The 14,181-nt window shown below is 52.2% G+C and overlaps 6 protein-coding genes across 6 annotated transcripts; 3 read left to right on the plus strand and 3 right to left on the minus strand.

Annotated features, from left to right (window-relative positions):
- Positions 1–42: 42 nt before the first annotated feature.
- Positions 43–2,465, minus strand: ALTATR162_LOCUS7575 (uncharacterized protein; the record flags this gene model as incomplete). Its single annotated transcript, XM_043315203.1, has 2 exons — positions 43–1,902; positions 2,256–2,465. 2 exons carry the CDS (start codon positions 2,463–2,465, stop codon positions 43–45), a joined length of 2,070 nt encoding a protein of 689 aa, XP_043171138.1.
- A 1,074-nt stretch (positions 2,466–3,539) lies between these two features.
- Positions 3,540–4,333, minus strand: ALTATR162_LOCUS7576 (uncharacterized protein; the record flags this gene model as incomplete). Its single annotated transcript, XM_043315204.1, has 6 exons — positions 3,540–3,703; positions 3,752–3,772; positions 3,825–3,952; positions 4,022–4,128; positions 4,193–4,265; positions 4,314–4,333. 6 exons carry the CDS (start codon positions 4,331–4,333, stop codon positions 3,540–3,542), a joined length of 513 nt encoding a protein of 170 aa, XP_043171139.1.
- Positions 4,334–6,183: 1,850 nt separating this feature from the next.
- ALTATR162_LOCUS7577 (uncharacterized protein) lies at positions 6,184–8,206 on the plus strand (the record flags this gene model as incomplete). Its single annotated transcript, XM_043315205.1, has 3 exons — positions 6,184–6,603; positions 6,661–6,730; positions 6,816–8,206. 3 exons carry the CDS (start codon positions 6,184–6,186, stop codon positions 8,204–8,206), a joined length of 1,881 nt encoding a protein of 626 aa, XP_043171140.1.
- A 617-nt stretch (positions 8,207–8,823) lies between these two features.
- Positions 8,824–9,871, plus strand: ALTATR162_LOCUS7578 (uncharacterized protein; the record flags this gene model as incomplete). Its single annotated transcript, XM_043315206.1, has 4 exons — positions 8,824–9,000; positions 9,077–9,196; positions 9,251–9,678; positions 9,730–9,871. 4 exons carry the CDS (start codon positions 8,824–8,826, stop codon positions 9,869–9,871), a joined length of 867 nt encoding a protein of 288 aa, XP_043171141.1.
- A 228-nt stretch (positions 9,872–10,099) lies between these two features.
- Positions 10,100–10,709, minus strand: ALTATR162_LOCUS7579 (uncharacterized protein; the record flags this gene model as incomplete). Its single annotated transcript, XM_043315207.1, has 4 exons — positions 10,100–10,215; positions 10,282–10,498; positions 10,547–10,552; positions 10,701–10,709. 4 exons carry the CDS (start codon positions 10,707–10,709, stop codon positions 10,100–10,102), a joined length of 348 nt encoding a protein of 115 aa, XP_043171142.1.
- Positions 10,710–10,766: 57 nt separating this feature from the next.
- On the plus strand, positions 10,767–12,176 carry ALTATR162_LOCUS7580 (uncharacterized protein; the record flags this gene model as incomplete). Its single annotated transcript, XM_043315208.1, has 2 exons — positions 10,767–11,113; positions 11,180–12,176. 2 exons carry the CDS (start codon positions 10,767–10,769, stop codon positions 12,174–12,176), a joined length of 1,344 nt encoding a protein of 447 aa, XP_043171143.1.
- Positions 12,177–14,181: the final 2,005 nt, after the last annotated feature.

The following is a 14,181-nucleotide window of genomic DNA, read 5'->3' on the forward strand; positions in this document are numbered from 1 at the left end:
CTGCTACAATACATATTTGGCTACGGCAAACTCAACCCGAGCTCAACCTGATAGCGAGTTTTCCAAGAACTTTTGAATAGCTTGCTTCATCCTTGCACCACCAGGCATGTTCATGCCGAACATACCGCTTACAGCAGCCCGCCTCTGCAACCACTCACCAGCACCTAGCAGCCTTACTCCATCAGAGTCTTCCTCCTGGTCTATGACGGTGTTTGCATTTTCCAATGAGGGATCATAGAAAGGACTATCCGGATCCGTCGAGTTGAGACTGTAGGGACTAGGCGGCGGTACACAAAGAGTACCTGGCGACGGCAGCTCACCAGTTTGGAAGTATGCATTCACACGGCTCAAAGTGCATAGATCGGGTGCGGAAATTGAACAATGACCAGCATGGTCGCTGATCAAAAGACTACTGTCGGGAAAGAGACTATGCATGTAGCGTCCGCTGCGAAGAGGTGTGACGGGATCTGCCGTGTTGCTGATGAAGAGAATAGGGTGCGATGTATTACCACCCCAGGGACCCTCAAACTTGTAGCTGGCTTTGATCTCCCATGCTGCGCAACTCATAAGGAGCATGGACCAGTAGGAGCCGAAGTTCGGCGACAGAGTGTCTAGAATCTCCCAGTACGCCTCGAATTCGTCTCTGGTAAGATGGGTCTGGTCTACGCCGTCGCCGCATAGTATGGCCGTAGTCGTCACAAAGTAATCTAGGAAGTCAAGTGGTTCTGTACCGTTGGCAGGGCAGGAAAAGACATGATTGTAGTGGTTCATGCCAGCGAGCTCGTCGGTCACCGAACCACCTCCTTGTTCGATGGCAGCTAGGATGTCGGCGACGGATTGGAACATGAGGCGTGGCAGGTAGGTCGCGCTGAAGATCACTAGTTTGAGGTCGGACCAAGTAAGAAAGTCTGGACCGTCTGACGAAACAATGGGAAGCGGATCATGGTATAGCGACGCGATAATGTTTTGCGTACGCTCTTTTATGTCGAGAACACTTGAGTTCGCAGTGGCCAAGGAACACTCGCCGGGACCAAGGTTATGGCAGAAGGTGTAGAAGGAGTTCATGGCCTTTTCGACGTCTGTGAGACTTCCATTCCCTAATGAATGTTGGTAATCGTACGCGCTGACGACTCCATCGAGGATAAGACGTCCGACACGATCGGGGAACATGGATGCGAAGGTGGACCCAAGTAGCGTCCCGTATGAGAAGCCCCAGTATTGTAGCTTGCTTTCTCCTGGAACGTATGTGGAGCTATCACACCCCGGACGCTTGCCAGCCCTCTGTGCAGCCTTTTTAACCACCTCCTTTGCCACATATTCAGCATGTCTCTCGGTGATCTCCAACATGTCTCTAGCAACGAATGCCGTCGTCATGTACTGCTTGATATCCGGGCCTTCTTGATCTTCTTCGGCTAGCTTGCAAGATGCGCCAAAGGCATGGTGCATAGACCAGAGTCTACCAAGAGCTGCATCTGAGCTTCCGATTAGGCCTTCAGTCTCTTCTCTCAACTTCCAAGACCACGAAGCAGGCCGATTTGGCATGCATCGAGCGGCCGGTTCCGTCCAACCGATTCCCCGAGGGTCAAAGCCGATGATGTCGAAATATCTTGCATCGGTGGATGGAGTGAGAGTCTCAACCTTAGAGTCCACGACCTGTTGTAGCGCCTGTGCTATCATGATCGCAACTGCTGCACCCGGACCACCCGGACCGCCAGGGTTGAATAAGATCGGGCCACCATAGCGGGCATCATCTACAGAGACTCTGGCTGGTAGCTTGGTGATGGCGATATCAACGGTATGATCAGGGTGGGTTCCGTTGAAGTAGTCCAATGGCAGGCTTAATTTTGCGCATTCGAATTCGCCAAAGCATTTGTGGAATTCTAGGTGCTCACTTGGAGTGATCTGGAGCTTAATTAGTCTTCCTTTCACTAGTGATATTATAGTGTGCTGAAGCGGCCTTGATAAGGTGGTTTGTGGAAAGCTGTAGTTCGCTTAAGTTGATACGGTGTTTGGCATGCCAGCATGTAAAACGATCAGGCCACCAATTACGATCAGAATTTTCTATTGAGCCTTATGAGACGGGAGTCGCCTGTGGTGCTCCGGCATACGTCCTCGACATCTCTTGGCATTAAAGTCCTGATCTGCTGTGCGACTCGGGCGGGCGATATCATTCAATCTGATAAGATGCCGGCCAAAGTGGCTGCAGACCCCACGTGTGCGGTGCGACGCTCAAGGAATACTCTCTCTCAACATACCTCGGACCACTCAAAAGCAGCATGATGCAACGCAGGCTCTTTGTCCAAGAAAGAGGACACATCCCAGTTCTTCAATTCAGGGAAGATGGTATCCACTGCTGCGAGGCACACGAGTGTGACGAAAGTCGCAGACAGTGCACGCCATCGCATCGGGGTCCGTTGAGGCTTGACCGGCGCCGTCGCATCCTCCAACCCGTTCCAACTTTTCATGATGGACTTGAAGTCGTTTCAGCCGGCCGTAGAACAAGCAAAGCAGATGTGATGGAGTAGTGGGTATTGGCGGGCCGCGATAGTGGAGGAGTGGTGAGGCGGGGTCGTCAGCATGCTTCCTTGCCCCAAGATATTCGACGTCGCATCCTGGCGCTCTGATGGTCCTAAATGAAGATCACATTAGGCAGCAGCAAAAGCATGCGAAGGCGCGGAAGTGTATGCGCGAGGGCTATACAAAATGCAGCATGGAGTGCGCCTGACTTCCCGCAGACAGTCCAGCCAGCACTTGCAGGAACTTGCCTTTCTATTATGCATTGGTGCTGCAGCTGCAGCAGAAATTGTCGGCGGCTGTGTATGCAATATGCAGCGATGGTCACAATGCGCTGTCTTGGCTGCAGCATTTTCCTGATGTGCTGAGATTGTGCTCTCGTGCATACTATTAAGTAATGAATTAGCTGCCGTCAAGAGTGCCCCATGTAGTGGGTGGTGAGGGGAGATAGCGTCGTCGCATACGTCTTGTGGAGGTACCCGTAAAAGACCGCAGAGCCTCATCATAACAGCAGTGACGTGATCTTATGGGTGACGCAAAGAGATGCGCACATCCTACTGTGCTACACCGTTGCGAGGCGATGGCGGATGAGGCTCCCTGCTTGGGCTGGACTGTTATTTGCTTTTTAGTGGTCACTTTTCTGGATAAGTTCAAATGACTCGTTCAAATGACACAGCTTTTGAATTGATGGTAAGCCATCAAGACTACGAAGAGACCGTAAGGATAGTGTGCAAAGGAACAGAAATCTGGTCGCGCGACGAGTACAGAGTAGCAGCACCTCCTGATTCAATGGGTATCTCATCTCTCAGTACCAACCACCCCTACTGCCATTAACATAATATGAAACGTCCACGAGGATGATGATGTCCATTCGAACGAGGAGCGTTGTCGGCTAACATCCAAACGATCCCCTCCGTGTAAAAGCCACTTCCAAGCCCAGGCGCACTCTTGCCTTCAACTAGCAAGTTTGTACTTTCGGTCATTCTAGGAGCACAAGACTGTAGGACGAGGGTTCGTCGAGGTGTTTACCATTGCTGGCCACCACCTTGACCACCCTCTTGTCCACCATAACCGCCCTGGCCGCCGCCCTGGCCGCCACCGTAGCCACCGCGAGATTGGTATCCACCGCCGCCGCCGCCTTGGGAAGGTCCCCAAGAGCCGCCGCCCTGGCCACCGCCGCCATATCCTTCTTTCCTAGTTAGTCTTCACTGTGAATAGATGGGCGAGATGTGCTTACCACGGCCACCGCCACCATAGCCTGAGGACATAGTTAATATAGATCCATGATGGATACGAAGTGAGAAGCTTACCTCCTTGTCCACCGCCGTAACCTCCACGGTATCCACCGCCGCCGCCGCCTCCGTAGCCGCCGCCACGAGGAGCGCCGCCGCCAGCACGGTCGGAGGCCTTGTCGACGCGGATCCTACGTCCGTCGAATCTAGGAGAATCAGCACATTAGTTCACGCATTCTGGTAACTAGAAGACACGTGGAAAAATGAGTACGTACTCCTCGTTGTTCATGGCCTGCATAGCGGCGTCGGCCTCGGTGTCCTGCGCATAGCGAACGAAGCCAAAGCCTCGGCTACGACCAGTATCGCGGTCCTTAACCACGACCTGAGATGGTGTGAGCATTTGCTTGACCTTGACGAAAAGGTTCGTCCAGTGACGTGTCACTTACGGCTTCTTCGACTTGACCGAACTCCTCGAACTTCTGACGAAGAGCTTGGTCGTCGGTGTGCCATGCGAGGCCTCTGTGAAAAGTCAGTCGCGCCGGCGGCGTGAGAAGAATGCGCACTTACCCAATGAAGAGCTTAGACATGGTGAGTGATGTCTGGGTCGAACACTGAACGGTCTCAATACTAGCTCTCGCAACTCGAAACAAAGCGCGCGATACAAAGAAGCTCAAGACAGGTAGTGACAGGAGTTGTAGAGTGAAGGAAAAGTGCAGGAAGGCGAGGAATCCATCGCGGCTTCCCGTGCAGGCAGTATGTAGCAACGTGACGGAACGAACATTTGATCTTGTAGCACCAGGCTGTATTGGTGTTGATGGCGCAAGCGATTGCTCTGAAGAGTTAGAGGAGGAAGAAGTCGGCTGCAAGCTGTCGCAATAATGTGATGGCACAGGGTGAGGAGCAGAGATAGTGAAGCGTCTAGGTTGGCGGGGCAAGCGACGATATGAGTACCCCTCCACCAGGTGAAAGAGCGCTAGGCTGGATGCAAGGAAAGGGTTGGCGCACGGACTGGATAGCTGAGGGCCCGGTTTATAGAGCGACGTGGATGGCCGCGAGCGACGGGGTGCAATGTGCCTCTCCAGCCAGTCGAACCAGCCCGTCTCGTAGTTCGGACATGGCCTGCAGCAGAGCAAACAGAATTGGCCTCTCACAGCTAACTTGTCCCAATGCCCTGTCTGGGAGCCCGCACCTGACGATGGACAGGGTGCAGATACTGGTTCTGCCATACATGTCGGCAAGCGGGCTTCTTAGTCTGTCCCGTGTCTGTGTGTTCATGCTGGGTATATGCAGCCCACGTTAGCCTAAGACCAGGTATACCCAATTACATGGTCGTCGACGAGCCAGAGAAAACGATTTTTCTGATAGGTGCCCCGATCCATCGTCCCTCTTCAGAGTGCCGGCATGAGTGCGGAAGCGTCATTGGGCCACTGCGAAACACGCGCATGGACAAGCCTGCGGATGGAACAGATTGCGTGCTCGAGACAGCAGCGATCTGCGCCCGTGGCTACAACAAAAATATCGGGCTGTGACGAAAGCTCAACGGCGGACAGGCATTGGACAGAAGGTGGTGGTTCAAAGAAGCTTATCAAGTCGCCATCCTTAGTCTGACGGTGTGGGGATCGGGCCTAAACTAAACTTCCAGGCCCTCTGCATTCCAGCTTGGCTCGTGCGTGCGACGTCAACATGTAGAAAGCTGCAAATACTCTATCAGAAGAGTGATTGCAGATATATGGCTGCAACTCGTTGTGCCGGGACATGTCGAACTGTCTCATTGACCCTCTGATAACGTGTTCATCATCATCAGTAATTGAAAGGCGGCGGCCTGGCAGCATTTACCGAGATGTACCGAGGCAGCGCAAATTGAACAAATTGTCCTGTATCATGACTATGTGCATCTCCAAGGACGTCAATAAAAAGAAGACTTCGCAGTCATCTCCTTGCGATAGCGGCACAACGCGTGTGGCAGCACGATGCCAAGACGACGTTTTCGTGGTGATCGGTTCTATGGCAAGACAAGTCATCCAATGATGCCGGGACCTCGTATACAATATGGAGATAAAGAGAGGTGTTTGAGCGTTTCGCTGCCGTGATTGAGCATACTAAGGCATCAAACATTGACGACTCGCTCGCGTCATGCATCGTGCCTTCCTCCAGCAGTGCAGTGGCATTGGCGATGACGGAAGCCTCAGATCGCAGCACCCACTAGCACCTTCAATGATACTACGCCTGATTGCTTCAAAAAGACCATCAGACGTTTGATATGTCCCAGACTATATGAGCACCTCTCAGTCGTCACTCATCGCACAAACCGCTAACCCACCATCGCGACTACCCGCTCACCTGCGCCACATTGTAGCACCACATCGATCTTCGAGCTTTACAGCTTCGCCAGGTCAGCGAAGCGATCAAACTCCGTTAACGGAACGGCTCGTCTAGAATGCAGGATACCATGGACATTCGAAAGTGGTTAGCCGAGACAGTGCAACCGGAAGCACCACGCGAGCCCGTTAGATATCAACAGACTGCAGAGCCCGCTAAACAAAAACGTCGACGCAAATCAGACAGCTCGATCCTCGATCCCCGTCCGCCTGCATCTTCTCCGCATGAGTCAGTAGATGATAGTGCTGGCGAGGCCCTCCCGGCGGCGTGCAGTGATAGCTCTAGCAGCAACCGGTATGCGCGCAAACCTCGAAGAAAGTCGCGTCCGGAGCGGTATGAGCCAGGCCCCCATGCACGTCGCGATCACAAGAACGAATCAAAGAAAACGCGGCGCAAGGGCCGGTGCAAGAAGGGCGAGAAGCCACCTGGTGTCATGCAGACCTTCCAGTCCAGAAACGTGTCTGGGGATCGGTTGACTGTAAGATGTCTATGTGGTTGTCTGGACCATACTGTATGGTGCTGACGATTGGACCAGTTGAAGCCACGAGAGCAGCTAGGACTATTCAACAAGGGACGGACGTCTACCACAATCAAGGGCCGCGGACGTGAGCACTCCATTCTTCCTCCTGCGGCATCGTTGATAGGGTGCCTTGGGAGCCGATCCCGCGTTATCCGTCTGACATGTTGCAGTGCCCGATCTAGTCTTTTCTGAAATGAAGTTCTTGCAGAAACACAAGGACGAACCAGAGTCTACGCCTCGATCTGACCTACCCCAAAAGAAACGGAAAAGAAAACATGTTCATACGAAGGAGGGGGAGATTTCTGCTTTCTTTACCTCAGTGCGCCCGGTATCAGTCGAGAAGGACAGTAATACGCTCCCAGAATATGCCACATCGAGAACCAAGCGGTATCGTCGTGATCAGCCGTCTGTGAATGAAAATCCTATACCTACCGTTGAGGTAGCGGACCCAGCATCATACCTGGGCTTCGGAAGTAGAGGCCGCCGCCATGACAGTAATAGCTACGTATCTTGGTCAGAGTCAATTCGACCGCTTAGCACAATGCCGGAGCAACCTCGCAAACCTCCTGTCCGTTTCAGTTCGCGCGATATAGATTCTTGTGGTAATTCTGACAGTAGGAAAAAGAGAGAGCACAATGTCTTCAAGCTACCGGCTCCTCCCCGATCAGCTACGAAACAAAGAACTGACAGCATGCCTGCTGATCGCTTCAGGTTGTCATCGTTGGATCCATTACATGATAGAGTTTCAAGGTCGCAATCGTCCCCTCAACACAGCTCGTCTCCACAGCGGCCGAATCTCGTCGACCGATCTGCGAAGCTACATGAGGCCAACACTGCTTGCTCGCCGTCATCGATGCCACCTTTTGCATCTGCACATCTCACGGACGCCTGCCATGCTCGACCACGTAGCAGCCCAAAGGGCGCCAAGTTGGGCGCAACACCAGCTTCAGGAGCACCCGCTCTTGCTGAGTATCGACACCACGGCCAGCCTAGTGAATATAGTCCTGTTGGAAAGGTCCAGATAACGACGTCTTCGGATCTGGGGTTGGTTTTGCAAAAGTGCAACGATACATTCTACCAGAGACGCCATGCTGCTGGACCGCATAGGAGGCATACCGAGCAAACACAACCAGTATACCCGCAATCGAGGCTACGACAAAACAGGACGGGCTTCTATAGTGCGGCTCAGCAGGCTCCTACTGTGCAGTTCGCGGATCAGCTTTATCATGGTCCGATAGTACCGGATTTTGCTGGCCCGAGCATCTATGACCAACAAGCACGACGCCAGCAACTACCTCTGCAACTGGGAATTGATGAAGATCCTCTGCAAAGTCGCTACATCGATCAAGATTATCTGGGCCAGAACGATCGAATAGAATACGATGACCAGGATTGGAAAGGGCTGTCGGAAGAGCCCATGCCGTATGGGTTTCAGGACGATGTGGACATGAACGACGAGGATGAAGCTTTTACTGGGACTGTAGACGAGCCTGTCCAAGATCTGAGGCAAGAAAACGACACGGTGGCTCCTGGATTTTGGCGGCCCAATAAGCTGTACTGATGTTGTGACAGCTGCTGCGTGGCGCGTTAGCTCATGATTGTTTTTGAGGTCAGAACACCCTCTCGAATCGCGAGCTGCTCACAAGCCACCCCTAACAAGTGAAGCGGATGCTTGGAGGATGTATGAGAACACTCTGTGATGTCGAGAATCGGGAAACAAGTGTTGAACGATGGAAGCCGACTTAAGCTGCCTCGGTGTCCGTGCACAAAAAGTTGGAGCTTCCGGGTTCCGCTCCCGTACCTCAAGGTCGCATTTTGATCCTCGGTCTGGGCTTCGCGTGAGAGGAGAATCGGCTGCGCTTCCATCTAGTAGTTTACTATACGAGTGTCATCTGTATGCCCATCTGTCAATCGTTATTGCGGCTCCGTCCCGCCCAGAGATTGATCCCCCGGTCGAAGCTCCCCTTCCTTATTGCGACGACTGTCTCATGCAGACAGTCGGCGGTGACGTTCGTCACAGTGGCGCCTTCCCAACAGAGCTCCCCGCCTGCCAGCCCCACTAGTAGACCCCTCAACGACAAAATCAACTCTAGGGCTCGTCTACTTGCAGGCCATCTAAACTCCACAGCTTCTTCTTCCACAGCCATTCGCACAGCTGCTACGAAGAGCACATCCACCATGTCTTACACCACACGCAAGGTTGGCTCTGCCAACACCCTCGAGCACCGCGTCTTCATCGAGAAGGACGGCCAGCTCGTCTCGCCATGGCACGACATCCCGCTCTACGCCAACGAGCAGCAGACGATCCTCAACATGGTTGTTGAGGTGCCCCGCTGGACCAACGCGAAGATGGAGGTGCGTTGATGCCAATTGGCTGCTCTGTGGCCTATGCAAGGTTTCGCGCGAAGAACGAGGCTAATCATCGCAATAGATCTCCAAGGAGGAACAGCTCAACCCCATCAAGCAGGACACCAAGAAGGGCAAGCTACGCTTCGTGAGGAACTGCTTCCCCCACAAGGGCTACCTCTGGAACTACGGTGCCTTCCCTCAGGTACGATGACGCGATGCCGATATCGGATACTACACAGGTGCTGATGTTGTACAGACTTGGGAGGACCCCAATGTTGTTCACCAGGAGACCAAGGCCAAGGGTGACAACGACCCGTTGGACGTCTGCGAGATTGGTGAGCTCGTCGCTAAGCCTGGTGAGGTCATCCAGGTCAAGGTTCTCGGTGTCATGGCTCTGCTCGACGAGGGCGAGACCGACTGGAAGATCATGGTTATCAACGTGAACGACCCATTGGCGCCCAAGCTCAACGACGTCGAGGACGTCGAGCGCCACCTGCCCGGTCTCCTCCGTGCCACAAACGAGTGGTTCCGTATCTACAAGATCCCAGACGGCAAGCCTGAGAACCAGTTCGCCTTCTCCGGCGAGTGCAAGAACAAGAAGTACGCCATGGACATTGTCCGCGAGTGTGCTGAGGCCTGGGAGAAGCTTGCCACTGGCAAGACCCCCAAGGACGAGATCAGCCTGTATGTGACGACTTAGCAACTGCTGGACAACCTGTACTGACGAATCTATAGCACCAACACCACCGTCTCACACTCTCCTGACCGCACCGACGCTAGCTCGCTCAACATTCCCCAGGGCGAGAACAAGGCGCCCGCTCCCATCGACCCCAGCATCGACAAGTGGTTCTACATCTCCGGTGCCCCGTCCAACTAGTTCTAGCGGGAGCCATGATGACGACAGAAGTCTGGATATCATTGGAGTGGGGAAATGATGGTCAATGGTAGATAAACGTGCATGATTAACTCCGACCGAGGACGGTATATAGACTCATGAGAAAAAGGATCAACACGTCATTTCAGCCCAACCCAGTACATTGCCGTGACGCCGACCGATGCTTTGTATCTTGATACATATGTACATTCATGCCTTCATGCTGGACCCTCAATTGCCCGCCAATTCGTCTTTCCGTGCCAATGAGCGTGAATGTCTGTCGACTTCCTCGACGACTTGTGTTATGCGCATGTTGCTGAGGTCGAGGTTCATCTCCTTGCCGTCCTCTGCGCAGACATGTTAGCTCTTTGCTCCAGATGCACAACCTAGGTCTACAGAACATGTGTACGTACTGAACTTGACACCCAAGCTTGCAGGCTCTTTACTGTCTCGCGGCAGCATCTTGGACTCAATCTTCATGCCATCTGCACGTGCATTCGGTGGTATTAATGATAGGAACAGACGAGCGGGCTTTGAGCGCGGGGAGAAGGGATTGAATGTGACGCGGACGTCGGTCAGGAATCTGGTGATCATTGCGGCGGGAGCGGAGTGATGGGTCGGGGATGCAGACTATGGCTTGTCAGAAGAGGTAGAAAATAGATAGATGCGACAAGGTACCAGTAGCTGTTGGATCAAGATTACACCGCAATCGACGTCTTCTAGGCTCGTCGCAACCTCTTCGCGATACGTCCGTGCTCAAGATTCTGTGCGGGCCACGCTACAGCTAGCCGTCCAAACACATTACGCTCTTTCACCCCGCCAAACGGCCCACCGTAGCCATCTCCGTCATAGGGCAGTTGCATACATCGACCAAACCCTCTCCGCATTCCGAGCCACAATGGCACCTCTTCCCTCCACCACGCAATCTCTCACCACCCGCCTAAGCGCCCTCTCCGAAGCGAACAGAGGTGTCGGCCAACTTATCCAACGTTTAGCCAAGTTAGATTTCCAGCCAGGCTCGCAGCCACTCGATAATTCCGAGGAAGGTGATGTTAGGTTGGAACTTAGTGCTGAGATACATGAGACACTGAAGGGGATTGAAGAGGACCTTGAACTTCTGAGGCAAGAAGTCGAAGACGTTACGTCACAAGGGGGCATTACTGGACGAAGAAGGGATAGTAGCAAAGACAGCGAGAGGAGCAGACTTGCTGTACTGCTTGCGAGATTGACAGAAGACTTGAGATCGTAGGTGACAAAGTCTTCCCCTTACCAAATCCCCTGGTATGGCATGCTGGCCCTAACTTTTTGCAGATCGCGATCACAATACCGCAAGGCACAACTCACGGCCAAGCACAACGCCGACCGCGCAAAGCTCAAAGAACGCGAACTCCTCTTCTCTAACCTACAATCGGGCTCCTCAACCCCATCCTCCACGTACCGCCAAAGAAAGCAACAACAAGGGCTATCGGAAGGCGAAGTCGTCGCTCAGGCCTCTTCAGACGTCACATCTGCTCTGCGCCGAACAGCGCAGTTGATGAAAGACGAGTTATCGCGCTCTCGATTCGCACAAGAAACACTTGAACAGACCAACGCCGCACTACAAGACCTTGGGGAACAGTACTCGGATCTGAACACACTACTAGCCAACAGCAAGAACTTGGTTTCGACTCTACTGAAGAGCACAAAAAGTGACACGTGGTATCTTGAGACTACTTTCTACATCCTCATAACGACAATCATCTGGCTCGTCTTCCGTCGTTGGTTATACGGACCACTCACCTGGTTCATCATCTGGCCGGTCAAGCTTACCTTTCGCATCCTTTTCGCCGTCCTACCCTTCGGCGCCGCATCCTCAGCCGCATCCTCGAGTGTCGCAGTATCATCGTCCTCCAGAACTCTCATTGTTCAGCCTAGCGCAACAGGTGGCATACCCCGACGCGATCCCAACGCCCAACCACACTACATCCCCGTCGGCCGAGGAGGCGGAGTACACAGACAAGGCCAGGATCCTAGTCCACAAGGTTCATACTCGCAGCAAGTAGGAAAGATGGCGGAACAAAATCAGCACCAGCAACAGGAAGAGGTGCCTGATCATCCACAGTTCAGGCAACAGAGGAAGGATGAAGACGAGGGCCCGGTCACTCTCGGTGACGGGACCGTATTGAAGGAGAGCGACAAGCCGAGAAATCCCAAAAAGAAGATGTGGGAGGAAGATGTGGAGAGCGCGAAACGTGATCAGACGCAAGCTCAGGAGACACAAGCAGAGCAAGAAGGAAGTGGACAAAGGAGAAAGAGGGATGAGCTGTAAGCTATGGGCTACACAAACATACGAGTGGGTATGTAGACTGTGTGATACCCCATAACCAATATTGTCATGAATACTCGTTTTCACCATCATCGTTTTGCACATCCTCTTTCTTAGCCGAAAAGCACAACTTTGAACCAACAGCGCTGGACTATATAAACTCATCTCTTCGTCCTCCCAAAAGAACACCTCAGGTTGCTTATCTTTAAATTTGACGCACAGCCAGACCATAGTGTTGTCTCCAGAAAGCCTTGTCCGAAACGTGGATATGCTCCCCGCTGGTGGCACCCTTTGTCTCGACAAGTTATATCTGAGCTCTATCTTTGTCTCCTTTTGAGATCACCTAAAACGTTTATCTAGAGCACGGAACATTGAGCACGAACACCTTTTTTTTCAATTTCTAGGCAATTGCTTACGTCTACGACCTTGTTTTGAAGTGGATACTTGTCAAGTCTATACTTGTCACTGATGGAACCACAACATTCCTTGTTCGCCACAAATTGTGAACTCGATAACTAGACTCTGGTTATCCGCTCTACTTGAGATGAACTCATGCGAGATATGCAATAGTGCCGTAGTCTCTGATGTACTTGGGCCGCTATGGGTCTGTAGATAAGGGGTCAATTTGAGCGTAATCTTGCGGGATACTAAATTGAGGTTTTTTGTAAGCATCCCACAGCGTGATAATCATAGTGGATACTACGGTACAGCTCTAATTGTCAGGAACGCAGCCCTGCACCACTACGCCATGCAACCAAAAAGGTACGTATGATCAGTGAACTACTGATCAGGGTGCAGGATAGTATATATCGTCAGCCAGGCCTGACACTAATACTCTACATAGAGAAGTATCACCTGATTGAGCTAAGACATGACCGTAAAAGGCCCTAAATAATGACTGGAAAAGGCTGGGCGAAAGTCTTTACCTGATTAAGCATCACCATAGTGTCCAGGTGGCTCCGATCACTACCCACAAGAAGCTGAGCAAGAGTTCTTGTATAAAGAGACATGCGAACCAGCAAACTCTATAAAGTTCCATCTTTATCTAACTAACTAAATACGCTAGTTCTCTACCTGCTACCCTGCTAAACTCCTATCGACTTGCTATTCCCTACCCGCCATACTGTAAGCCCATGACCCCGAAGAACCTCTTACAACCTCGCACACTAAACCATTCCCTAGGCGTCTTCTATCTACTGCCACCCTCCTCCTCTTCCCACCCATCCTGGCCCTCGCCAAAGACTGTGGCATCTACTATACCTTGTCCGGAACCAGCAACCTCGATGCCTGGCGTGACTTGCGCGCCGTATCCATGTGGAACGATAACGGCGGTACAATGAACGAAGTTGGCTTGGTGAATGGGCACAAACCGAATATGTGCAGTGTCTGTTGGGGCGCAAGGGGGTCTACAAGAGACTATGAGCGCACCGTGTCGCAGGATAGTGTTGCAGAGCAGATTAAGTATACAGTAAGATGAGGATAATTTGGGATCGTAGTTCCTGTGCGTAGGTAGGTGCAGGTGCGCAGATGGATCGAAGGAAGGGCACAGGCGATATTGGAAGGGATCACTGGTAGCAAGACTGAAACTACGCTGCTGCTGCTGCTGCTGCTGCTTCTTCCTGAGTACTTATCTAAGTCGAATCTGGATCTTAATAAACTCAGCTTCGACACTACAACACTGAAAGCACTAGGAGCCTGCGGCAATATGAGAGGTGTGAAAGTGACTGGTATTGATTTAAAAATCTTAGGCAGCAAGTATTGGCCGTACCACGAGAGCATTGTCCGTATTGTGCCTACACGACCAAGACTCTTATATCGCCACCTCGCCAGTATAAAGCTTCAGTTATTCTCTCTTAGTAATCTCGTTGCTCACAGGTGCCCTAATCGATTTGCTCAAGAAGACCATATATCCAGATAATTATTATCCTTGACCATGAATCCCTCTTAGTCATGTCTTCATACATTTCTCGACAACATGAATACGAAAGTTGACGAACCTACCGCGCCT

This window comes from Alternaria atra, assembly GCF_907166805.1.
Source record: "Alternaria atra isolate CS162 genome assembly, contig: 28, whole genome shotgun sequence".
NCBI classification, from domain to species: domain Eukaryota; kingdom Fungi; phylum Ascomycota; class Dothideomycetes; order Pleosporales; family Pleosporaceae; genus Alternaria; species Alternaria atra.